Consider the following 26,060-nt stretch of genomic DNA (forward strand, 5'->3'; position numbering starts at 1 on the left):
GGAAAAGCCAACTTCTTGTTCTTCGTAATCTTCTTATTAAGTTGGCTTGGAAAAGCCAACTTCTTGTTCTTCGTAATCTTCTTCTTATTATTATTATTATTATTAAGTTGGCTTGGAAAAGCCAACTTACTGTTCTTCGTAATCTTATTCTTATTATTATTATTATTATTATTATTATTATTCTATTCGCAAAATTTAATCACTATCTCCTCCTAGGCCTTTTGACGTAGAACCACGAAATTTTGCAGTATCGTAGGACCTATACCCGAATAGGTTGCTTGTGCTTTTTTAAGCGATACATCGTACGGTTTTCGTAAAAACTTCGTAAACGTACGCATTTTTTTCCCATAGGAAATGAATGGGGGACAACTTTGAACGACTGTGTAGGTAACAATTTTTGACATACAAAGACAAAAATCGGACGGTCTATAGAACTTACCGCGTTCTTTCCGAAAAATTTAACGTTTCGACGATACGTCGTACGGTTTTCGTACAAATGTCGTACGAAGTTTTCCCATAGAAATGAATGGGGGGCCCAGAGTTCCATCTCACACACGAGCAGCTCTGCGCACGGAACCCCTTCTCTCCCCTGCTCCTCCAGTACTGTGAGTTTATGGAGGAGCTGCTGTATGGAGCAGCTATCAGTCAAAAGTTTGGACACCCCAGCACCCCAGCCAGGGCTTAGCAACCACCTAATAACTGCTTAGCAACCACCTTAGCAACCACCTGGAAAACGTTAGCAACTGCCTAGCAACCACTTAGCAACACCTTAGCAACCACCTGGAAAACGTTAGCAACTGCCTAGCAACCACTGAGCAACCACCTGGAAAACGTTAGCAACTGCCTAGCAACCACTTAGCAACTGCCTAGCAACCACCTGGAATACGTTAGCAACTGCCTAGCAACCACTTAGCAACCACCTGGAAAACGTTAGCAACTGCTTAGCAACAACTTAGCAACTGCCTAGCAACCACCTGGAAAATGTTAGCAACTGCCTAGCAACCACTTAGCAACCACCTGGAAAACGTTAGCAACTGCCTAGCAACCACTTAGCAACTGCCTAGCAACCACCTGGAAAACGTTAGCAACTGCCTAGCAACCACTTAGCAACCACCTGGAAAACGTTAGCAACTGCCTAGCAACCACTTAGCAACTGCCTAGCAACCACTTGGAAAACGTTAGCAACTGCCTAGCAACCACTTAGCAACTGCCTAGCAACCACCTGGAATACGTTAGCAACTGCCTAGCAACCACTTAGCAACCACCTGGAAAACGTTAGCAACTGCCTAGCAATCACTGAGCAACCACCTGGAAAACGTTAGCAACTGCCTAGCAACCACTTAGCAACTGCCTAGCAACCACCTGGAATACGTTAGCAACTGCCTAGCAACCACTTAGCAACCACCTGGAAAACGTTAGCAACTGCCTAGCAACAACTTAGCAACTGCCTAGCAACCACCTGGAAAACGTTAGCAACTGCCTAGCAACCACTTAGCAACCACCTGGAAAACGTTAGCAACTGCCTAGCAACCACTTAGCAGCTGCCTAGCAACCACCTGGAATATGTTAGCAACTACCTAGCAACCACTTAGCAACCACCTGGAAAATGTTAGCAACTGCCTAGCAACCACTTAGCAACTGCCTAGCAACCACTTGGAAAACGTTAGCAACTGCCTATCAACCACTTAGCAACTGCCTAGCAACCACCTGGAAAACGTTAGCAACTGCCTAGCAACCACTTAGCAACCACCTGGAAAACGTTAGCAACTGCCTAGCAACCACTTAGCAACCACTTTAGAAATGAAAGCAACTGCCTAATAACCACTTAGCAACACCTTAACAACCATTGGGTAAACGTTAGCAACTGCCTAGCAACCACTTTAGAAATGATAGCAACTGCCTAGCAACCACTTAGCAACACCTTAACAACCACTAGGAAAACGATAGCAACTGCCTAGCAACCACTTTAGAAATGATAGCAACTGCCTAGCAACCACTTAGCAACACCTTAACAACCACTAGGAAAACGATAGCAACTGCCTAGCAACCACTTAGCAACCACTTTAGAAATGATAGCAACTGCCTAGCAACCACTTAGCAACACCTTAACAACCACTAGGAAAACGATAGCAACTGCCTAGCAACCACTTAGCAACCACTTTAGAAATGACAGCAACAACCTAGCAACACCCTAGCAACCACCTAGCAACACCTTAGCAACCATCTGTTATATGTTAGCAATTGCCTAGCAACCAATTAGCAACAGCTTAGCAACCACCTGGAAAACATTAGCAATTGCCTAGCAACAGCTTAGCAACCTTTTCAGAAATGATAGCAACCGCCTAGCAACACATTAGCAATCAAAAGTTTAACCAAAAGTTTTACAATTTCAGCATTTAAACAAGCGTTTTTTAGATTTCAGCGTTTAATCAAACATTTTTAAATTTCAGCGTTTAACCAAATGTTTTTAGATTTCATCGTTTAACCAAACGTTTTTAGATTTCAGCGTTTAATCAAACATTTTTAGATTTCAGCGTTTAACCAAATGTTTTTAGATTTCAGCGTTTAACCAAATGTTTTTAGATTTCAGCGTTTAACCTAACGTTTTTAGATTTCAGCGTTTTCGGCATTTAGCGTTTAGCCAAAAGTTAACAGCATATCAATGACTCTTCACACTCTTCAGACGGAAAAAGCTTAGCAACCATTTTAACTTTTTAACGTTATTAGTGTTCTTTTCCAAGCCAACTTAAAGTTCGTTCACGAACTTTACCTTTTCTAGTTATTATTATTATTCTTACGCCTTTTTTTCTGTACGCTACTCCTCCTAGAGCTTTCAACGTAGAATCACGAAACTTTCACGGATCGTAGGACCTATGCCAACTTAGCGTGCTTGTGCTTTTTGGAGCGATTTATCGTACGGTTTTCGTAAAAACTTCGTAAACGTACGCATTTTTTCCCCATAGGAATGAATGGGGCGAAATTTTAAACGTCCGTAACCGCCACAATTTTTGAGATACGAAGACCAAATTTGGCGAGCTTATAGATCTTACCGAGATCTTTAAATTAATAGCAGGTTGCGAAGCGATACGACGTACGGTTTTCGTACAATTTTCGTACGAAGTTTTCCCATAGAAATGAATGGGGGGCCCAGAGTTCCATCTCGCACACGAGCAGCTCTGCGCACGGAACCCCTTCTCTCCCCTGCTCCTCCAGTACTGTGAGTGTATGGAGGAGCTGCTGTATGGAGCAGCTATCAGTCAAAAGTTTGGACACCCCTGCACCCCAGCCAGGGTTTAGCAACCACCTATTAACTGCTTAGCAACCACTCTCTCTTTCTCACTCTCTCTTTCGCTCTCTACTTCTCTAATTCTCACTCTCTTTCCCACTCTCTCTCTATTTCTATATTTCTCACTCTTTCTTTTGCTCTCTACTTCTCTACTTCTCACTCTCTCTTTTGCTCTCTACTTCTCTATTTCTCACTCTCTTTTGCTCTCTACTCCTCTATTTCTCACTCTCTTTCTCACTCTCTCTCTACGTCTCTATTTCTCACTCTATTTCTCACTCTCTCTCTACTTCTCTATCTCACTCTCTCTTTCTCACTCTCTCTACGTCTCTATTTCTCACTCTCTCTCTACTTCTCTATCTCACTCTCTCTTTCTCACTCTCTCTCTACTTCTCTAATTCTCACTCTATCTTTCACACTCTCTCTCTACTTCTCTATTTCTCACTCTATTTCTCACTCTCTCTCTACTTCTCTATCTCACTCTCTCTTACTCACTCTCTCTACGTCTCTATTTCTCACTCTCTCTCTACTTCTCTATCTCACTCTCTCTTTCTCACTCTCTCTCTACTTCTCTAATTCTCACTCTATCTTTCCCACTCTCTCTCTACTTCTCTATTTCTCACTCTTTCTTTTGCTCTCTACTTCTCTACTTCTCACTCTCTCGTTTGCTCTCTACTTCTGTCTCACTCTCTCTTTTGCTCTCTACTTCTCACTCTCTCTTTTGCTCTCTACTTCTCTATTTCTCACTCTCTCTCTACGTCTCTATTTCTCACTCTCTCTCTACTTCTCTATTTCTCACTCTCTCTTTCTCACTCTTTTCTACGTCTCTATTTCTCACTCTCTCTACTTCTCTATTTCTCACTCTTTCTCACTCTCTCTCTACGTCTCTATTTCTCACTCTCTCTCTACGTCTCTATTTCTCACTCTCTCTCTCTACTTCTATATTTCTCACTCTCTCTACTTCTATATTTCTCACTCTCTTTTTCACTCTCTCTCTACGTCTCTATTTCTCTTTATTTCTCACTCTCTCTACTTCTATATTTCTCACTCTCTTTTTCACTCTCTCTCTACGTCTCTATTTCTCACTCTCTCTCTACTTCTCTATTTCTCACTCTCTTTCTCACTCTCTCTCTACGTCTCTATTTCTCACTCTCTCTACTTCTCTATTTCTCACTCTCTCTTTCTCACTCTCTCTCTACTTCTCTATTTCTCACTCTCTCTTTCTCACTCTCTCTACTTTTCTATGTCTCTTTCTTTCTACTTTTCTATTTCTCTATTTCTCTCTTACTCTCTCTTTATTTCTCGCTCTTCTCTCTACTTCTCTTTCACTCTACTTTTCTGTCTTGCTTTCTCTTTCTATCTATCTCTCTACTACATCCTTTTTCTTTCTCTACTTCTTTATTTCTCAATCTCTCTTTTTCCCTAATTCTCTTTCTCTCGCTCAATATTTCTCTCTACTTGTCACTCTTTTTCTCACATTCTCGGGTGTTCTTTCTCTACTTCTCACGCTGATTTTCTCTCTACTTCTCTATTTCAGGCTCTCCCTTTTTCTGTACTTCTACATTTAACACTCTTTCTTTTTATCTACTACTGCCTAGGAACCAGTTAGATACACCTTAGCAACCACCTGGAAAACATTAGCAACTGCCTAGCAACCATGTGTAATACGTTAGCAACTGCCTAGCAACCAGATAGCAACACCTTAGCAACCACCTGGAAAACGTTAGCAACTGCCTAGCAACTGCTTAGCAACCACTTTAGAAATGGTAGCAACTGCCTAGCGACCAGTTAGATACACCTAGCAACACCTTAGCAACCACCCCAGATACCATAGCAACATCTTAGCAACCACCTAGCAACACCTTAGCAACCACCCTAGACACCATAGCAACACCTTAGCAACCGCCTAGCAACACCTTAGCAACCACCTTGCAACCACCTAGCAACACCTTAGCAACCACCCCGGATACCATAGCAACACCTTAGCAACCACCTAGCAACACCTTAGCAACCACCTAGCAACACCTTAGCAACCACCCTGGATACCATAGCAACACCTTAGCAACCACCTAGCAACACCCTAGCAACCACCTAGCAACCACCTAGCAACACCTTAGCAACCACCCTGGATACCATAGCAACACCTTAGCAACCACCTAGCAACACCTTAGCAACCACCCAGGATACCATAGCAACACCTTAGCAACCACCTAGCAACACCTTAGCAACCACCCTGGATACCATAGCAACACCTTAGCAACCACCTAGCAACACCTTAGCAACCACACCATAGCATCCACCCCGGATACCATAGCAACACTTAAGCAACCGCCTAGCAACCACCTAGCAACACCTTAGCAACCACCCCGGATACCATAGCAACACCTTAGCAACCACCTAGCAACACCTTAGCAACCACCTAGCAACACCTTAGCAACCACCTAGAAACACCTTAGCAACCACCCAGGATACCATAGCAACACCTTAGCAACTGCCTAGCAACCACCTAGCAACACCTTAGCAACCACCCAGGATAGCATAGCAACACCTTAGCAACCACCTAGCAACACCTTAGCAACCACCCCGGATACCATAGCAACACCTTAGCAACCACCTAGCAACACCTTAGCAACCACCTAGCAACACCCTAGCAACCACCTAGCAACACCTTAGCAACCACCTTGCAACCACCTAGCAACACCTTAGCAACCACCCCGGATACCATAGCAACACCTTAGCAACCACCTAGCAACACCTTAGCAACCACCTAGCAATACCTTAGCAACCACCCTGGATACCAAATCAACACCTTAGCAACCACCTAGCAACACCCTAGCAACCACCTAGCAACCACCTAGCAACACCTTAGCAACCACCCTGGATACCATAGCAACACCTTAGCAACCACCTAGCAACACCTTAGCAACCACCCCGGATACCATAGCAACACCATAGCCACCACCTAGCAACACCTTAGCAACCACCCTGGATACCATAGCAACCGCCTAGCAACACCCTAGCAACCACCTAGCAACACCTTAGCAACCACCCTGGATACCATAGCAACACCTTAGCAACCAACCCGGATACCATAGCAACACCTTAGCAACCACCCCGGATCCCATAGCAACACCTTAGCAACCACCTAGCAACCCTCTAGCAACCACCTAGCAACACCTTAGCAACCACCCCAGATACCATAGCAACACCTTAGCAACCACCTAGCAACACCTTAGCAACCACCCCAGATACCATAGCAACCAGTTAGCAACCACCTGGAAAATATTAGAAACTGCCTAATAACCACTTAAAAACCATTTGGAATACGTTAGGAATTGCCTAGCAACAAGTTAGCAACAGCTTAGCAACCACCTGGAATATGTTCGCAACTGCCTAGCAACCAATTAGCAAGCACTAAGCAACGATGTGGACTACATTAGCAACTGCCTAGCAACTACCTAGCAACCACTTAGCAACACTTTACTTTATAAGATAATTATAAGCTTTTCACCATGTTAGCCAAAACTTTTTGGACTTCAACATTTAGCCGAAAGTCAACAGCATAGCAACCACTCTTCACACGCTTTAGGCAGAAATATCTTAGCAACCATTTTAACTATTCAACGTTATTTAACTATTTAACGTACTTTTCCAAGCCAACTTAAAGTTCGTTATCGAACTTTCCTTTTCTAGTTATTATTATTATTCTTACGCCTTTTTTTCTGTACGCTACTCCTCCTAGAGCTTTCAACGTAGAATCACGAAACTTTCACGGATCGTAGGACCTATGCCAACTTAGCGTGCTTGTGCTTTTTGGAGCGATTTATCGTACGGTTTTCGTAAAAACTTCGTAAACGTACGCATTTTTTCCCCATAGGAATGAATCGGGCGAAATTTTAAACGTCCGTAACCGCCACAATTTTTGAGATACGAAGACCAAATTTGGCGAGCTTATAGATCTTACCGAGATCTTTAAATTAATAGCAGGTTGCGAAGCGATACGACGTACGGTTTTCGTACAATTTTCGTACGAAGTTTTCCCATAGAAATGAATGGGGGGCCCAGAGTTCCATCTCGCACACGAGCAGCTCTGCGCACGGAACCCCTTCTCTCCCCTGCTCCTCCAGTACTGTGAGTGTATGGAGGAGCTGCTGTATGGAGCAGCTATCAGTCAAAAGTTTGGACACCCCGGCACCCCAGCCAGGGCTTTGCAACCACCTATTAACTGCTTAGCAACCACTCTCTCTTTCTCACTCTCTCTTTTGCTCTCTACTTCTCTAATTCTCACTCTCTTTCCCACTCTCTCTCTATTTCTATATTTCTCACTCTTTCTTTTGCTCTCTATTTCTCTACTTCTCACTCTCTCTTTTGCTCTCTACTTCTCTATTTCTCACTCTCTTTTGCTCTCTACTCCTCTATTTCTCACTCTCTTTCTCACTCTCTCTCTACGTCTCTATTTCTCACTCTATTTCTCACTCTCTCTCTACGTCTCTATTTCTCACTCTCTTTCTCACTCTCTCTCTACGTCTCTATTTCTCACTCTATTTCTCACTCTCTCTCTACTTCTCTATCTCACTCTCTCTTTCTCACTCTCTCTCTACTTATCTATTTCTCACTCTCTCTCTACTTCTCTATCTCACTCTCTCTTTCTACTTCTCTAATTCTCACTCTATCTTTCCCACTCTCTCTCTACTTCTCTATTTCTCACTCTTTCTTTTGCTCTCTACTTCTCTACTTCTCACTCTCTCGTTTGCTCTCTACTTCTCTGTCTCACTCTCTCTTTTGCTCTCTACTTCTCTACTTCTCTCTCTCTCTTTTGCTCTCTACTTCTCTATTTCTCACTCTCTCTCTACGTCTCTATTTCTCACTCTCTCTCTACTTCTCTATTTCTCACTCTCTCTTTCTCACTCTTTTCTACGTCTCTATTTCTCACTCTCTCTTTCTCACTCTCTCTCTACGTCTCTATTTCTCACTCTCTCTCTCTACTTCTATATTTCTCACTCTCTCTACTTCTATATTTCTCACTCTCTTTTTCACTCTCTCTCTACGTCTCTATTTCTCACTCTCTCTCTACTTCTCTATTTCTCACTCTCTTTCTCACCCTCTCTCTACGTCTCTATTTCTCACTCTCTCTACTTCTCTATTTCTCACTCTCTCTTTCTCACTCTCTCTCTACTTCTCTATTTCTCACTCTCTCTCTCTGCTTCTCTATTTCTCACTCTCTTTTGCTCTCTTCTTCTCTATTTCTCACTCTCTCTTTCTCACTCTCTCTCTACTTCTCTATTTCTCACTCTCTCTTTCTCACTCTCTACTTTTCTATGTCTCTTTCTTTCTACTTTTCTATTTCTCTATTTCTCTCTTACTCTCTCTTTATTTCTCGCTCTTCTCTCTACTTCTCTTTCACTCTACTTTTCTGTCTTGCTTTCTCTTTCTATCTATCTCTCTACTACATCCTCTTTCTTTCTCTACTTCTTTATTCTCGATCTCTCTTTTTCCCTAATTCTCTTTCTCTCGCTCATTATTTCTCTCTACTTGTCACTCTTTTTCTCACATTCTCGGGTGTTCTTTATCTACTTCTCACGCTGATTTTCTCTCTACTTCTCTATTTCAGGCTCTCCCTTTTTCTGTACTTCTACATTTAACACTCTTCCTTTTTATCTACTACTGCCTAGCAACCAGTTAGATACACCTTAGCAACCACCTGGAAAACGTTAGCAACTGCCTAGCAACTGCTTAGCAACCACTTTAGAAATGGTAGCAACTGCCTAGCGACCAGTTAGATACACCTAGCAACACCTTAGCAACCACCCCAGATACCATGGCAACATCTTAGCAACCACCTAGCAACACCTTAGCAACCACCCAAGACACCATAGCAACACCTTAGCAACCGCCTAGCAACACCTTAGCAACCACCTAGCAACACCTTAGCAACCACCCCGGATACCATAGCAACACCTTAGCAACCACCTAGCAACACCTTAGCAACCACCCTGGATACCATAGCAACACCTTAGCAACCACCTAGCAAAACCTTAGCAACCACCTAGCAACACCCTAGCAACCACCTAGCAACACCTTAGCAACCACCCCGGATACCATAGCAACACCTTAGCAACCACCTAGCAACACCTTAGCAACCACCTAGCAATACCTTAGCAACCACCCTGGATACCAAATCAACACCTTAGCAACCACCTAGCAACACCCTAGCAACCACCTAGCAACCACCTAGCAACACCTTAGCAACCACCCTGGATACCATAGCAACACCTTAGCAACCACCTAGCAACACCTTAGCAACCACCCCGGATACCATAGCAACACCTTAGCAACCACCTAGCAACACCTTAGCAACCACCTAGCAACACCTTAGCAACCACCCTGGATACCATAGCAACCGCCTAGCAACACCCTAGCAACTACCTAGCAACACCTTAGCAACCACCCTGGATACCATAGCAACACCTTAGCAACCACCTAGCAACACCTTAGCAACCAACCCGGATACCATAGCAACACCTTAGCAACCACCCCGGATCCCATAGCAACACCTTAGCAACCACCTAGCAACCCTCTAGCAACCACCTAGCAACACCTTAGCAACCACCCCAGATACCATAGCAACACCTTAGCAACCACCTAGCAACACCTTAGCAACCACCCCAGATGCCATAGCAACCAGTTAGCAACCACCTGGAAAATATTAGAAACTGCCTAATAACCACTTAAAAACCATTTGGAATACGTTAGGAATTGCCTAGCAACAAGTTAGCAACAGCTTAGCAACCACCTGGAATATGTTCGCAACTGCCTAGCAACCAATTAGCAAGCACTAAGCAACGATGTGGACTACATTAGCAACTGCCTAGCAACTACCTAGCAACCACTTAGCAACACTTTACTTTATAAGATAATTATAAGCTTTTCACCATGTTAGCCAAAACTTTTTGGACTTCAACATTTAGCCGAAAGTCAACAGCATAGCAACCACTCTTCACACTCTTTAGACAGAAATATCTTAGCAACCATTTTAACTATTCAACGTTATTTAACTATTTAACGTACTTTTCCAAGCCAACTTAAAGTTCGTTATCGAACTTTCCTTTTCTAGTTATTATTATTATTATTATTCTTACGCCTTTTTTTCTGTACGCTACTCCTCCTAGAGCTTTCAACGTAGAATCACGAAACTTTCACGGATCGTAGGACCTATGCCAACTTAGCGTGCTTGTGCTTTTTGGAGCGATTTATCGTACGGTTTTCGTAAAAACTTCGTAAACGTACGCATTTTTTCCCCATAGGAATGAATGGGGCGAAATTTTAAACGTCCGTAACCGCCACAATTTTTGAGATACGAAGACCAAATTTGGCGAGCTTATAGATCTTACCGAGATCTTTAAATTAATAGCAGGTTGCGAAGCGATACGACGTACGGTTTTCGTACAATTTTCGTACGAAGTTTTCCCATAGAAATGAATGGGGGGCCCAGAGTTCCATCTCGCACACGAGCAGCTCTGCGCACGGAACCCCTTCTCTCCCCTGCTCCTCCAGTACTGTGAGTGTATGGAGGAGCTGCTGTATGGAGCAGCTATCAGTCAAAAGTTTGGACACCCCGGCACCCCAGCCAGGCTTTAGCAACCACCTATTAACTGCTTAGCAACCACTCTCTCTTTCTCACTCTCTCTTTCGCTCTCTACTTCTCTAATTCTCACTCTCTTTCCCACTCTCTCTCTATTTCTATATTTCTCACTCTTTCTTTTGCTCTCTACTTCTCTACTTCTCACTCTCTCTTTTGCTCTCTACTTCTCTATTTCTCACTCTCTTTTGCTCTCTACTCCTCTATTTCTCACTCTCTTTCTCACTCTCTCTCTACGTCTCTATTTCTCACTCTATTTCTCACTCTCTCTCTACTTCTCTATCTCACTCTCTCTTTCTCACTCTCTCTACGTCTCTATTTCTCACTCTCTCTCTACTTCTCTATCTCACTCTCTCTTTCTCACTCTCTCTCTACTTCTCTAATTCTCACTCTATCTTTCCCACTCTCTCTCTACTTCTCTATTTCTCACTCTTTCTTTTGCTCTCTACTTCTCTACTTCTCACTCTCTCGTTTGCTCTCTACTTCTCTGTCTCACTCTCTCTTTTGCTCTCTTCTTCTCACTCTCTCTTTTGCTCTCTACTTCTCTATTTCTCACTCTCTCTCTACGTCTCTATTTCTCACTCTCTCTCTACTTCTCTATTTCTCACTCTCTCTTTCTCACTCTTTTCTACGTCTCTATTTCTCACTCTTTCTCACTCTCTCTCTACGTCTCTATTTCTCACTCTCTCTCTACGTCTCTATTTCTCACTCTCTCTCTCTACTTCTATATTTCTCACTCTCTCTACTTCTATATTTCTCACTCTCTTTTTCACTCTCTCTCTACGTCTCTATTTCTCTTTATTTCTCACTCTCTCTACTTCTATATTTCTCACTCTCTTTTTCACTCTCTCTCTACGTCTCTATTTCTCACTCTCTCTCTACTTCTCTATTTCTCACTCTCTTTCTCACTCTCTCTCTACGTCTCTATTTCTCACTCTCTCTACTTCTCTATTTCTCACTCTCTCTTTCTCACTCTCTCTCTACTTCTCTATTTCTCACTCTCTCTTTCTCACTCTCTCTACTTTTCTATGTCTCTTTCTTTCTACTTTTCTATTTCTCTATTTCTCTTACTCTCTCTTTATTTCTCGCTCTTCTCTCTACTTCTCTTTCACTCTACTTTTCTGTCTTGCTTTCTCTTTCTATCTATCTCTCTACTACATCCTTTTTCTTTCTCTACTTCTTTATTTCTCGATCTCTCTTTTTCCCTAATTCTCTTTCTCTCGCTCAATATTTCTCTCTACTTGTCACTCTTTTTCTCACATTCTCGGGTGTTCTTTCTCTACTTCTCACGCTGATTTTCTCTCTACTTCTCTATTTCAGGCTCTCCCTTTTTCTGTACTTCTACATTTAACACTCTTTCTTTTTATCTACTACTGCCTAGGAACCAGTTAGATACACCTTAGCAACCACCTGGAAAACATTAGCAACTGCCTAGCAACCACTTAGCAACCATGTGTAATACGTTAGCAACTGCCTAGCAACCAGATAGCAACACCTTAGCAACCACCTGGAAAACGTTAGCAACTGCCTAGCAACTGCTTAGCAACCACTTTAGAAATGGTAGCAACTGCCTAGCGACCAGTTAGATACACCTAGCAACACCTTAGCAACCACCCCAGATACCATAGCAACATCTTAGCAACCACCTAGCAACACCTTAGCAACCACCCTAGACACCATAGCAACACCTTAGCAACCGCCTAGCAACACCTTAGCAACCACCTTGCAACCACCTAGCAACACCTTAGCAACCACCCCGGATACCATAGCAACACCTTAGCAACCACCTAGCAACACCTTAGCAACCACCTAGCAACACCTTAGCAACCACCCTGGATACCATAGCAACACCTTAGCAACCACCTAGCAACACCCTAGCAACCACCTAGCAACCACCTAGCAACACCTTAGCAACCACCCTGGATACCATAGCAACACCTTAGCAACCACCTAGCAACACCTTAGCAACCACCTAGAAACACCTTAGCAACCACCCAGGATACCATAGCAACACCTTAGCAACCACCTAGCAACACCTTAGCAACCACCCTGGATACCATAGCAACACCTTAGCAACCACCTAGCAACACCTTAGCAACCACACCATAGCATCCACCCTGGATACCATAGCAACACTTAAGCAACCGCCTAGCAACCACCTAGCAACACCTTAGCAACCACCCCGGATACCATAGCAACACCTTAGCAACCACCTAGCAACACCTTAGCAACCACCTAGCAACACCTTAGCAACCACCTAGAAACACCTTAGCAACCACCCAGGATACCATAGCAACACCTTAGCAACTGCCTAGCAACCACCTAGCAACACCTTAGCAACCACCCAGGATAGCATAGCAACACCTTAGCAACCACCTAGCAACACCTTAGCAACCACCCCGGATACCATAGCAACACCTTAGCAACCACCTAGCAACACCTTAGCAACCACCCTGGATACCATAGCAACACCTTAGCAACCACCTAGCAAAACCTTAGCAACCACCTAGCAACACCCTAGCAACCCCTTAGCAAACACCTTGCAACCACCTAGCAACACCTTAGCAACCACCTGGAAAACGTTAGCAACTGCCTAGCAACTGCTTAGCAACCACTTTAGAAATGGTAGCAACTGCCTAGCGACCAGTTAGATACACCTAGCAACACCTTAGCAACCACCCCAGATACCATAGCAACATCTTAGCAACCACCTAGCAACACCTTAGCAACCACCCTAGACACCATAGCAACACCTTAGCAACCGCCTAGCAACACCTTAGCAACCACCTTGCAACCACCTAGCAACACCTTAGCAACCACCCCGGATACCATAGCAACACCTTAGCAACCACCTAGCAACACCTTAGCAACCACCTAGCAACACCTTAGCAACCACCCTGGATACCATAGCAACACCTTAGCAACCACCTAGCAACACCTTAGCAACCACCTAGCAACACCCTAGCAACCACCTAGCAACACCTTAGCAACCACCCTGGATACCATAGCAACACCTTAGCAACCACCTAGAAACACCTTAGCAACCACCCAGGATACCATAGCAACACCTTAGCAACCACCTAGCAACACCTTAGCAACCACCCTGGATACCATAGCAACACCTTAGCAACCACCTAGCAACACCTTAGCAACCACACCATAGCATCCACCCCGGATACCATAGCAACACTTAAGCAACCGCCTAGCAACCACTTAGCAACACCTTAGCAACCACCCCGGATACCATAGCAACACCTTAGCAACCACCTAGCAACACCTTAGCAACCACCTAGCAACACCTTAGCAACCACCTAGAAACACCTTAGCAACCACCCAGGATACCATAGCAACACCTTAGCAACTGCCTAGCAACCACCTAGCAACACCTTAGCAACCACCCAGGATACCATAGCAACACCTTAGCAACCACCTAGCAACACCTTAGCAACCACCCCGGATACCATAGCAACACCTTAGCAACCACCTAGCAACACCTTAGCAACCACCCTGGATACCACAGCAACACCTTAGCAACCACCTAGCAAAACCTTAGCAACCACCTAGCAACACCCTAGCAACCACCTAGCAACACCTTAGCAACCACCTTGCAACCACCTAGCAACACCTTAGCAACCACCCCGGATACCATAGCAACACCTTAGCAACCACCTAGCAACACCTTAGCAACCACCTAGCAATACCTTAGCAACCACCCTGGATACCAAATCAACACCTTAGCAACCACCTAGCAACACCCTAGCAACCACCTAGCAACCACCTAGCAACACCTTAGCAACCACCCTGGATACCATAACAACACCTTAGCAACCACCTAGCAACACCTTAGCAACCACCCCGGATACCATAGCAACACCATAGCAACCACCTAGCAACACCTTAGCAACCACCTAGCAACACCTTAGCAACCACCCTGGATACCATAGCAACCGCCTAGCAACACCCTAGTAACCACCTAGCAACACCTTAGCAACCACCCTGGATACCATAGCAACACCTTAGCAACCACCTAGCAACACCTTAGCAACCAACCCGGATACCATAGCAACACCTTAGCAACCACCCCGGATCCCATAGCAACACCTTAGCAACCACCTAGCAACCCTCTAGCAACCACCTAGCAACACCTTAGCAACCACCCCAGATACCATAGCAACACCTTAGCAACCACCTAGCAACACCTTATCAACCACCCCAGATACCATAGCAACCAGTTAGCAACCACCTGGAAAATATTAGAAACTGCCTAATAACCACTTAAAAACCATTTGGAATACGTTAGGAATTGCCTAGCAACAAGTTAGCAACAGCTTAGCAACCACCTGGAATATGTTCGCAACTGCCTAGCAACCAATTAGCAAGCACTAAGCAACGATGTGGACTACATTAGCAACTGCCTAGCAACTACCTAGCAACCACTTAGCAACACTTTACTTTATAAGATAATTATAAGCTTTTCACCATGTTAGCCAAAACTTTTTGGACTTCAACATTTAGCCGAAAGTCAACAGCATAGCAACCACTCTTCACACGCTTTAGACAGAAATATCTTAGCAACCATTTTAACTATTCAACGTTATTTAACTATTTAACGTACTTTTCCAAGCCAACTTAAAGTTCGTTATCGAACTTTCCTTTTCTAGTTATTATTATTATTCTTACGCCTTTTTTTCTGTACGCTACTCCTCCTAGAGCTTTCAACGTAGAATCACGAAACTTTCACGGATCGTAGGACCTATGCCAACTTAGCGTGCTTGTGCTTTTTGGAGCGATTTATCGTACGGTTTTCGTAAAAACTTCGTAAACGTACGCATTTTTTCCCCATAGGAATGAATGGGGCGAAATTTTAAACGTCCGTAACCGCCACAATTTTTGAGATACGAAGACCAAATTTGGCGAGCTTATAGATCTTACCGAGATCTTTAAATTAATAGCAGGTACGAAGCGATACGACGTACGGTTTACGTACAATTTTCGTACGAAGTTTTCCCATAGAAATGAATGGGGGGCCCAGAGTTCCATCTCGCACACGAGCAGCTCTGCGCACGGAACCCCTTCTCTCCCCTGCTCCTCCAGTACTGTGAGTGTATGGAGGAGCTGCTGTATGGAGCAGCTATCAGTCAAAAGTTTGGACACCCCGGCACCCCAGCCAGGGTTTAGCAACCACCTATTAACTGCTTAGCAACCACTCTCTCTTTCTCACTCTCTCTTTCGCTCTCTACTTCTCTAATTCTCACTCTCTTTCCCACTCTCTCTCTATTTCTATATTTCTCACTCTTTCTTTTGCTCTCTACTTCTCTACTTCTCACTCTCTCTTTTGCTCTCTACTTCTCTATTTCTCACTCTCTTTTGCTCTCTACTCCTCTATTTCTCACTCTCTTTCTCACTCTCTCTCTACGTCTCTATTTCTCACTCTCTTTCTCACTCTCTCTCTACGTCTATTTCTCACTCTATTTCTCACTCTCTCTCTACTTCTCTATCTCACTCTCTCTTTCTCACTCTCTCTCTACGTCTCTATTTCTCACTCTCTCTCTCTACTTCTATATTTCTCACTCTCTCTACTTCTATATTTCTCACTCTCTTTTTCACTCTCTCTCTACGTCTCTATTTCTCACTCTCTCTCTACTTCTCTATTTCTCACTCTCTTTCTCACTCTCTCTCTACGTCTCTATTTCTCACTCTCTCTACTTCTCTATTTCTCACTCTCTCTTTCTCACTCTCTCTCTACTTCTCTATTTCTCACTCTCTCTCTGCTTCTCTATTTCTCACTCTCTTTTGCTCTCTTCTTCTCTATTTCTCACTCTCTCTTTCTCACTCTCTCTCTACTTCTCTATTTCTCACTCTCTCTACTTTTCTATGTCTCTTTCTTTCTACTTTTCTATTTCTCTATTTCTCTCTTACTCTTTATTTCTCGCTCTTCTCTCTACTTCTCTTTCACTCTATTGTCTTGCTTTCTCTTTCTATCTATCTCTCTACTACATCCTCTTTCTTTCTCTACTTCTTTATTTCTCGATCTCTCTTTTTCCCTAATTCTCTTTCTCTCGCTCAATATTTCTCTCTACTTGTCACTCTTTTTTTCACATTCTCGGGTGTTCTTTCTCTACTTCTCACGCTGATTTTCTCTCTACTTCTCTATTTCAGGCTCTCCCTTTTTCTGTACTTCTACATTTAACACTCTTTCTTTTTATCTACTACTGCCTAGCAACCAGTTAGATACACCTTAGCAACCACCTGGAAAACATTAGCAACTGCCTAGCAACCACTTAGCAACCATGTGTAATACGTTAGCAACTGCCTAGCAACCAGATAGCAACACCTTAGCAACCACCTGGAAAACGTTAGCAACTGCTTAGCAACCACTTTAGAAATGGTAGCAACTGCCTAGCGACCAGTCAGATACACCTAGCAACACCTTAGCAACCACCCCAGATACCATAGCAACATCTTAGCAACCACCTAGCAACACCTTAGCAACCACCACAGACACCATAGCAACCGCCTAGCAACCACCTGGCAACACCTTAGCAACCACCCCGGATACCATAGCAACACCTTAGCAACCACCTAGCAACACCTTAGCAACCACCCTGGATACCATAGCAACACCTTAGCAACCACCTAGCAAAACCTTAGCAACCACCTAGCAACACCCTAGCAACCACCTAGCAACACCTTAGCAACCACCTTGCAACCACCTAGCAACACCTTAGCAACCACCCCGGATACCATAGCAACACCTTAGCAACCACCTAGCAACACCTTAGCAACCACCTAGCAACACCTTAGCAACCACCCTGGATACCATAGCAACACCTTAGCAACCACCTAGCAACACCTTAGCAACCACCTAGCAACACCCTAGCAACCACCTAGCAACACCTTTGCAACCACCCTGGATACCATAGCAACACCTTAGCAACCACCTAGCAACACCTTAGCAACCACCTAGCAACACCTTAGCAACCACCCTGGATACCATAGCAACACCTTAGCAACCACCTAGCAACACCTTAGCAACCACTTAGAAACACCGTAGCAACCACCCCGGATACCATAGCAACACCTAAGCAACCGCCTAGCAACCACCTAGCAACACCTTAGCAACCACCCCGGATACCATTGCAACACCTTAGCAACCACCTAGCAACACCTTAGCAACCACCTAGCAACACCTTAGCAACCACCTAGAAACTCCTTAGCAACCACCCAGGATACCATAGCAACACCTTAGCTACTGCCTAGCAACCACCTAGCAACACCTTAGCAACCACCCAGGATACCATAGCAACACCTAAGCAACCACCTAGCAACACCTTAGCAACCACCCTGGATACCATAGCAACACCATAGCAACCACCTAGCAACACCTTAGCAACCACCCAGGATACCATAGCAACACCTTAGCAACCACCTAGCAACACCTTAGCAACCACCCCGGATACCATAGCAACACCTTAGCAACCACCTAGCAACACCTTAGCAACCACCCTGGATACCATAGCAACCGCCTAGCAACACCCTAGCAACCACCTAGCAACACCTTAGCAACCACCCTGGATACCATAGCAACACCTTAGCAACCACCTAGCAACACCTTAGCAACCAACCCGGATACCATAGCAACACCTTAGCAACCACCCCGGATCCCATAGCAACACCTTAGCAACCACCTATTAACCCTCTAGCAACCACCTAGCAACACCTTAGCAACCACCCCAGATACCATAGCAACACCTTAGCAACCACCTAGCAACACCTTAGCAACCACCCCGGATACCATAGCAACCAGTTAGCAACCACCTGGAAAATATTAGAAACTGCCTAGTAACCACTTAAAAACCATTTGGAATACGTTAGGAGTTGCCTAGCAACAAGTTAGCAACAGCTTAGCAACCACCTTGAATATGTTCGCAACTGCCTAGCAACCAATTAGCAAACACTAAGCAACGATGTGGACTACATTAGCAACTGCCTAGCAACTACCTAGCAACCACTTAGCAACACTTTACTTTATAAGATAATTATAAGCTTTTCACCATGTTAGCCAAAACTTTTTGGACTTCAACATTTAGCCGAAAGTCAACAGCATAGCAACCACTCTTCACACGCTTTAGACAGAAATATCTTAGCAACCATTTTAACTATTCAACGTTATTTAACTATTTAACGTACTTTTCCAAGCCAACTTAAAGTTCGTTATCGAACTTTCCTTTTCTAGTTATTATTATTATTCTCGCCATGTTTTATAAACAACTACTCCTCCTAGAGCTTTCGAGCTAGAACCACGAAACTTCACACGATGGTAGAACTTATAGCCGCGGGGTGTGCTTGTGCTTTTTGGAGCGATACATCGTACGATTTTCGTAAAAACTTCGTAAACGTACGCCCTTTTTCCCATAGACAATGAACTAGGAGAATTTTGAACGGCCGTGAACGTCACAATTTTTAAGATATGAAGCTGAAATTCGAATGACCTATAAAACTTACCGCGTTCTTTCCGAAAATATGCTTTACGAAACGATACGTCGTACGGATTTCGTACAAATGTCGTACGAAGTTTCCCCATAGAAATGAATGGGGGGCCCAGAGTTCTAACTCGCACACAAGCAGCTCTGCGCACGGAACCCCTTCTCTCCCCTGCTCCTCCAGTACTGTGAGTGTATGGAGGAGCTGCTGTATGGAGCAGCTATCAGTCAAAAGTTTGGACACCCCGGCACCACAGCCAGGGCTCAGCAACCACCTATTAACTGCTTAGCAACCACCTTAGCAACCACCTGGAAAACATTAGCAACTGCCTAGCAACCACTTAGCAACACCTTAGCAACCACCTGGAAAACGTTAGCAACTGCCTAGCAACCACTTAGCAACCACTTTAGAAATTATAGCAACTGCCTAGCAACCAGTTAGAAACACCTTAGCAACCACCAGGAAAATGTTAGAAACTGCCTAGCAACAGCTTAGCAACCACTTTAGAAATGAAAGCAACTGCCTAGCAACCACTTAGCAAGCACTTGGAAAACAATAGCAACTGCCTAGCAACCACCTGGAAAACATTAGCAACTGCCTAGCAACCACTTAGCAACACCTTAGCAACCACTAGGAAATCGTTAGCAACTGCCTAGCAACCACTTAGCAAACACTTCAGAAATGATAGAAACTGCCTAGCAACCACTTTAGAAATGATAGCAACTGCCTAGCAACCACCTGGAAATGTTAGCAACTGCCTAGCAACCACTTAGCAACCATGTGGAATATGTTAGCAACTGCCTAGCAACCGCTTAGCAACCACTTTAGAAATGTAAGCAACCACCTATTAACTGCTTAGCAACCAACTGGAAAACGTTAACAACTGCCTAGCAACCACTTAGCAACACCTTAGCAACCACCTGGAAAACGTTAGCAACTGCCTAGCAAACACATAGCAAACACTTTAGAAATTATAGCAACTGCCTAGCAACCACTTAGCAACCACTTTAGAAATGAAAGCAACTGCCTAGCAACCACTTAGCAACCACTTGGAAAACGTTAGCAACTGCCTAGCAACCACTTAGCAACCACTTTATTAACGATAGCAACTGCCTAGCAACCACTTACCAACACCTTAGCAACCACTAGGAAAACGTTAGCAACTGCCTAGCAACCACTTTAGAAATGATAGCAACTGCCTAGCAACCACCTGGAAAATGTTAGCAACTGCCTAGCAACCACTTAGCAACCACCTGGAAAACGTTAGCAACTGCCTAGCAAACACTTAGCAAACACTTTAGAAATTATAGCAACTGCCTAGTAACCAGTTAGCAACACTTTAGCAACCACCAGGAAAACGTTAGAATCTGCCTAGCAACAGCTTAGCAACCACTTTAGAAATGAAAGCAACTGCCTAGCAACCACTTAGCAACCACTTGGAAAACGTTAGCAACTGCCTAGCAACCACTTAGCAACCACTTTATTAACGATAGCAACTGCCTAGCAACCACTTAGCAACACCTTAGCAACCACTAGGAAAACGTTAGCAACTGCCTAGCAACCACTTTAGAAATGATAGCAACTGCTTAGCAACTACCTGGAAAACATTAGCAACTGCCTAGCAAACGCTTAGCAACCACTTTAGAAATGATCACAACTGCCTAGCAACCACTTAGCAACCACTTGGAAAACGTTAGCAACTGCCTAGCAACCACCTGGAAAACATTAGCAACTGCCTAGCAACCACTTAGCAACCAATTTAGAAACGATAGCAACTGCCTAGCAACCACTTAGCAACACCTTAGCAACCACTAGGAAAACGTTAGCAACTGCCTAGCAACCACTTAGCAAACACTTCAGAAATGATAGCAACTGCCTAGCAACCACTTAGCAACACCTTAGCAACCAATAGGAAAACGTTAGCAACTGCCTAGCAACCACTTTAGAAATGATAGCAACTGCCTAGCAACCACCTGGAAAATGTTAGCAACTGCCTAGCAACCACTTATCAACCATGTGGAATATGTTAGCAACTGCCTAGCAACAGCTTAGCAACCACTTTAGAAATGAAAGCAACTGCCTAGCAACCACTTAGCAACCACTTGGAAAACGTTAGCAACTGCCTAGCAACCACTTAGCAACCACTTTATTAACGATAGCAACTGCCTAGCAACCACTTAGCAACACCTTAGCAACCACTAGGAAAACGTTAACAACTGCCTAGCAACCACTTTAAAAATGATAGAAACTGCCTAGCAACTACTTAGCAACACCTTAGCAACCACTAGGAAAACGTTAGCAACTGCCTAGCAACCACTTTAGAAATGATAGCAACTGCTTAGCAACTACCTGGAAAACATTAGCAACAGCCTAGCAAACGCTTAGCAACCACTTTAGAAATGATCACAACTGCCTAGCAACCACTTAGCAACCACTTGGAAAACGTTAGCAACTGCCTAGCAACCACCTGGAAAACATTAGCAACTGCCTAGCAACCACTTAGCAACCACTTTAGAAACGATAGCAACTGCCTAGCAACCACTTAGCAACACCTTAGCAACCACTAGGAAAACGTTAGCAACTGCCTAGCAACCACTTAGCAAACACTTCAGAAATGATAGCAACTGCCTAGCAACCACTTAGCAACACCTTAGCAACCAATAGGAAAACGTTAGCAACTGCCTAGCAACCACTTTAGAAATGATAGCAACTGCCTAGCAACCACCTGGAAAATGTTAGCAACTGCCTAGCAACCACTTAGCAACCATGTGGAATATGTTAGCAACTGCCTAGCAACCGCTTAGCAACCACTTTAGAAATGTAAGCAACCACCTATTAACTGCTTAGCAACCACCTGGAAAACGTTAGCAACTGCCTAGCAACCACTTAGCAACACTTTAGCAACCACCAGGAAAACGTTAGAAACTGCCTAGCAACAGCTTAGCAACCACTTTAGAAATGAAAGCAACTGCCTAGCAAATACTTAGCAACCACTTTAGAAATGAAAGCAACTGCCTAGCAACCACTTAGCAACCACTTGGAAAACGTTAGCAACTGCCTAGCAACCACTTGGAAAACATTAGCAACTGCCTAGCAACCACTTAGCAACCACTTTATTAACGATAGCAACTGCCTAGCAACCACTTAGCAACACCTTAGCAACCACTAGGAAAACGTTAGCAACTGCCTAGCAACCACTTCAGAAATGATAGCAACTGCCTAGCAACCACTTAGCAACACCTTAGCAACCACTAGGAAAACGTTAGCAACTGCCTAGCAACCACTTTAGAAATGATAGCAACTGCCTAGCAACTACCTGGAAAACGTTAGCAACTGCCTAGCAAACGCTTAGCAACCACTTTAGAAATGATCACAACTGCCTAGCAACCACTAAGCAACCATTTTAACTTTTCAACGTTATTAGCGTACTTTTCCAAGCCAACTTAAAGTTCGTTCACGAACTTTGCCTTTTCTAGTTTTATTTATTATTATTTCTTTAATTTTACAAATACAGCTCTGGAAAAAAATATAAGACTACTTCAGTTTCTGAATCAGTTTCTCTGAATTTTGCTATTTATAGATATATGAGTAAAATGAACATTGTTGAGCTTTCAGACCTCAAATAATGCAAAGGAAACAAGTTCATATTCACAAAGTTTTAAAAGTTCAGAAATCAATATTTGGTGGAATAACCCTGTTTTTTTTATCACAGTTTTTATGCACCGTGGCATGTTCTCCTCCACCAGTCTTACACAGGTTGCATTGTATAATTTCTCCTCTTGTATGCTTCAGGTGAGTGAAAACTTGCGGAACCGAGAAAACGATAATGAGGTTTTGAAGCAGGCGGTCACAAACCTGAAGGAGCGAGCTCTGATCCTCGAGCTGGATGTCAAAAAGCTGAAAGAAGAGAATGAAGCAATTGCAGTGAAATCTCGAGAGAAGGAGACAGAATTCCGTGCGCTGCAGGAGACCAACATGCAGGTGTCACTGTTGCTACGTGAGAGAGAGTTTGAATGGAGAGCTATAAGTGAGAAGGCAGCAGCCATGGAGAAGTTGCTTAAAGATCGAGAACAGGTATGAGCATGTGCATCAGAATGTAGAATATATACTTTCAGTATCTTTCTGTAGGGTAAAATGTTTAGATTGGATTCTGGAAAAAATATTGAGATCAAGGGTGCCAAGTGGTCCAGTGGTATAAAGCGCTGCCATTATGATTAGGACATCGGTTCGAATCCCAGTTATGTAGCTTGCTTTCACCCTCTACTGAACACTGTTTATGGTTAATTAATATAGTCTGCTCCCAATATGTTAAAGTACTCATGCCTCACTAAAATTGTTTTCCATGAATCAGGGTAAGTCTGGGGAGTTGAACCAGCTGCTGAACGAGGTGAGATCAATGCAGGAGAAGGCTGTAGCTTTCCAACAGGAGAGAGACCAGGTGATGATGGCTCTGAAACAGAAGCAGATGGAGACGTCAGCCTTACAGAGCGAGGTGAGCACCAGTGAGAATGTTGGATTCTGTAAAATTGCATTTGCTTACTGTTGGAGAGTAGACTTAGACTGATGGAGATTATTTCAGTTTATGGTTGACAAAACACATCACTAGGGTTTTTGAGTAAAGCAGAGTGATCCAGAGGTCTAAAGCCTTCTACTATGATAGGAAGATCGCTGCTTCGAATTGCGATCATGCAGCTTGCCGTCAGCTGCTGGAGACCCGAGGGAGCACAATTTACCTTGCTCTCTCTGGGTGGGTAGATGGTGCTCTTTCATCTCATCACTTCAAAGGGTGATGCCAACCAGCACAAGGCATCTGTGAGCTGATGTATCTGAACCGAATCGCTGCACTTTTCTCTGAGTACGCTGTTACTCGGCAATTCTGCATCAGCAGCAGTTTCAAAAGAGCCAGTGGCTGACTTTACATTTAGCGGCATGTTATAGTCTTTACCCTCCTGGTGTTGGGTATCACTAGTGATAGGGCATATAAAGCTGAATAGCTTTAGAAAGTTTTAAACACTGTACTGCTTCATTGTTCTACATGGTGGCTCTAATCAAATGATTACTGTAGTATTACTGTAGTGTGGTAAAGAATATAGGTTGTCTAATTCTGTGAAATCGCCTTACAATATATTAAGTGTCATATAATCACAGTGTTGTGATTAATATCGTATTGGGAAATTTCCTGTGATTCCCATCCCTAAAGTAGGGTACATGGCTAGAGTCCATGGTTTATTAGCAACATTAGCCTATTATCTCCCACGCTGATCTAAAGACGCAGGTCTCTGATAACAAATACAGAAAGTGTTGTGACTGATCGCCTGCCTTAAAAAATCAATCATGTTTATTTTTATTATTTTTTTTTTGGCCTTTTCCTTTATGTTCTTTGTGTTCTACCCTGTAGAATAAACTGCTGTTTATAATCTATGATTGTTATTGAACTCAAACTCAAAACAAGCTCCCCTGTTTGTGCCTTTTTAGCTGCAGCACACTAAGGACAAGGAGCAGAGGCAGAAGTTGGAATTGGAGCGTTTGCGGAATCACCTGCTGGAGATCGAGGACTCGTACACACGAGAAGCACTAGCGGCAGAGGACCGTGAGAGCGATCTTAGGCGAAGGGTGGCACTGCTGGATGAGAAGCTGGCATCGTCCTGCAGCGCAGTGGAGAACGCCAGGTATGAGTGAAACATTGTTTAAACTTATTTAAAATAGGGTAAATAGGGTTTTAGCTAAAATATTCATTATAATAAATAAGACATACAAACCAGTATACAAGAAATAGAATTAAGCCATAACAACTCTACTGCACAATTGCATTAAACCATAATAGCATCTATTTACAAATAAATAAGAATAACTGCCATTAAGTTAATGATATAGTGTTATTTCATTTTATTTGTGGTTTAATTTCTCTTTCTATGTCTGGGTGCAGTCAGCAGGCCAGTCTACAGGTGGAGTCTCTTCAGGAACAGCTGAATGGGGTGGTCAGGCAGAGGGATGAGGCCTTGATCCAGCTCCGTGCTGCTCAGGAACAGGTCAATCAGTACGCAGTGTCCCTCTCCAACCTGCAGATGGTGCTAGAGCAGTTCCAACAAGGCAAGAGCCCTCCAGACATGCACTTTCTCATATACTACTATAACTGAATTTTTTTTTTGTGCACTCTCTTTTATTTAAAATACGTACAGTACAAGTCAAACGTTTGGACACACCTTAAATTCAGTGATTTAAATTCATTTGATTATATTAAAATTTTCTGCATTGTAGCCAGGGGCGTAGGAGCGGGTTTGATATTGGGGGGGGACACATTTGCTAATATGCACCAAAGCCCACATAGTTTCTTAGAACAACATTTAAGGAATTACTTTTAATCACAAATTATCCCTTTTTTCTGTACTCTGTTTATTATTAGTTACATCCAAGTAAAGGTGACTTTACAACCGCCATGTTACTCCAAATTACATTTAAACAAATATGCGTGAAATGTCTCAATTATATACATATATGACAAAAACTGATCAGTTATCATCTGCGCTTTTAATTGTTTCTACTGAAAGCACTTCTTATGATGGTGTCCTTTTTTGAAAAAAGAATGTAACTTTACGTTTCATAGAGATTTTTGACAGAAGTTAATATAAATATTAGACTAAAGAAAAAAACATT

The 26,060-nt window shown here is 43.4% G+C and overlaps 1 protein-coding gene across 1 annotated transcript in view; it reads left to right on the top strand.

The window, feature by feature from the left end:
• trip11 (thyroid hormone receptor interactor 11) overlaps positions 1-26,060 on the top strand; it is an 80,167-nt gene that overhangs the window by 21,411 nt on the left and 32,696 nt on the right. Inside the window, exons 12-15 of the mRNA XM_049481161.1 lie at positions 23,199-23,480; positions 23,758-23,898; positions 24,882-25,075; positions 25,333-25,496. Of these exons, the coding sequence (XP_049337118.1) occupies positions 23,199-23,480; positions 23,758-23,898; positions 24,882-25,075; positions 25,333-25,496 (781 nt within the window). The remainder of the gene's footprint in view (positions 1-23,198; positions 23,481-23,757; positions 23,899-24,881; positions 25,076-25,332; positions 25,497-26,060) is intronic.

The sequence above is a fragment of the Astyanax mexicanus genome, chromosome 7, assembly GCF_023375975.1.
Source record: "Astyanax mexicanus isolate ESR-SI-001 chromosome 7, AstMex3_surface, whole genome shotgun sequence".
NCBI lineage: Eukaryota > Metazoa > Chordata > Actinopteri > Characiformes > Acestrorhamphidae > Astyanax > Astyanax mexicanus.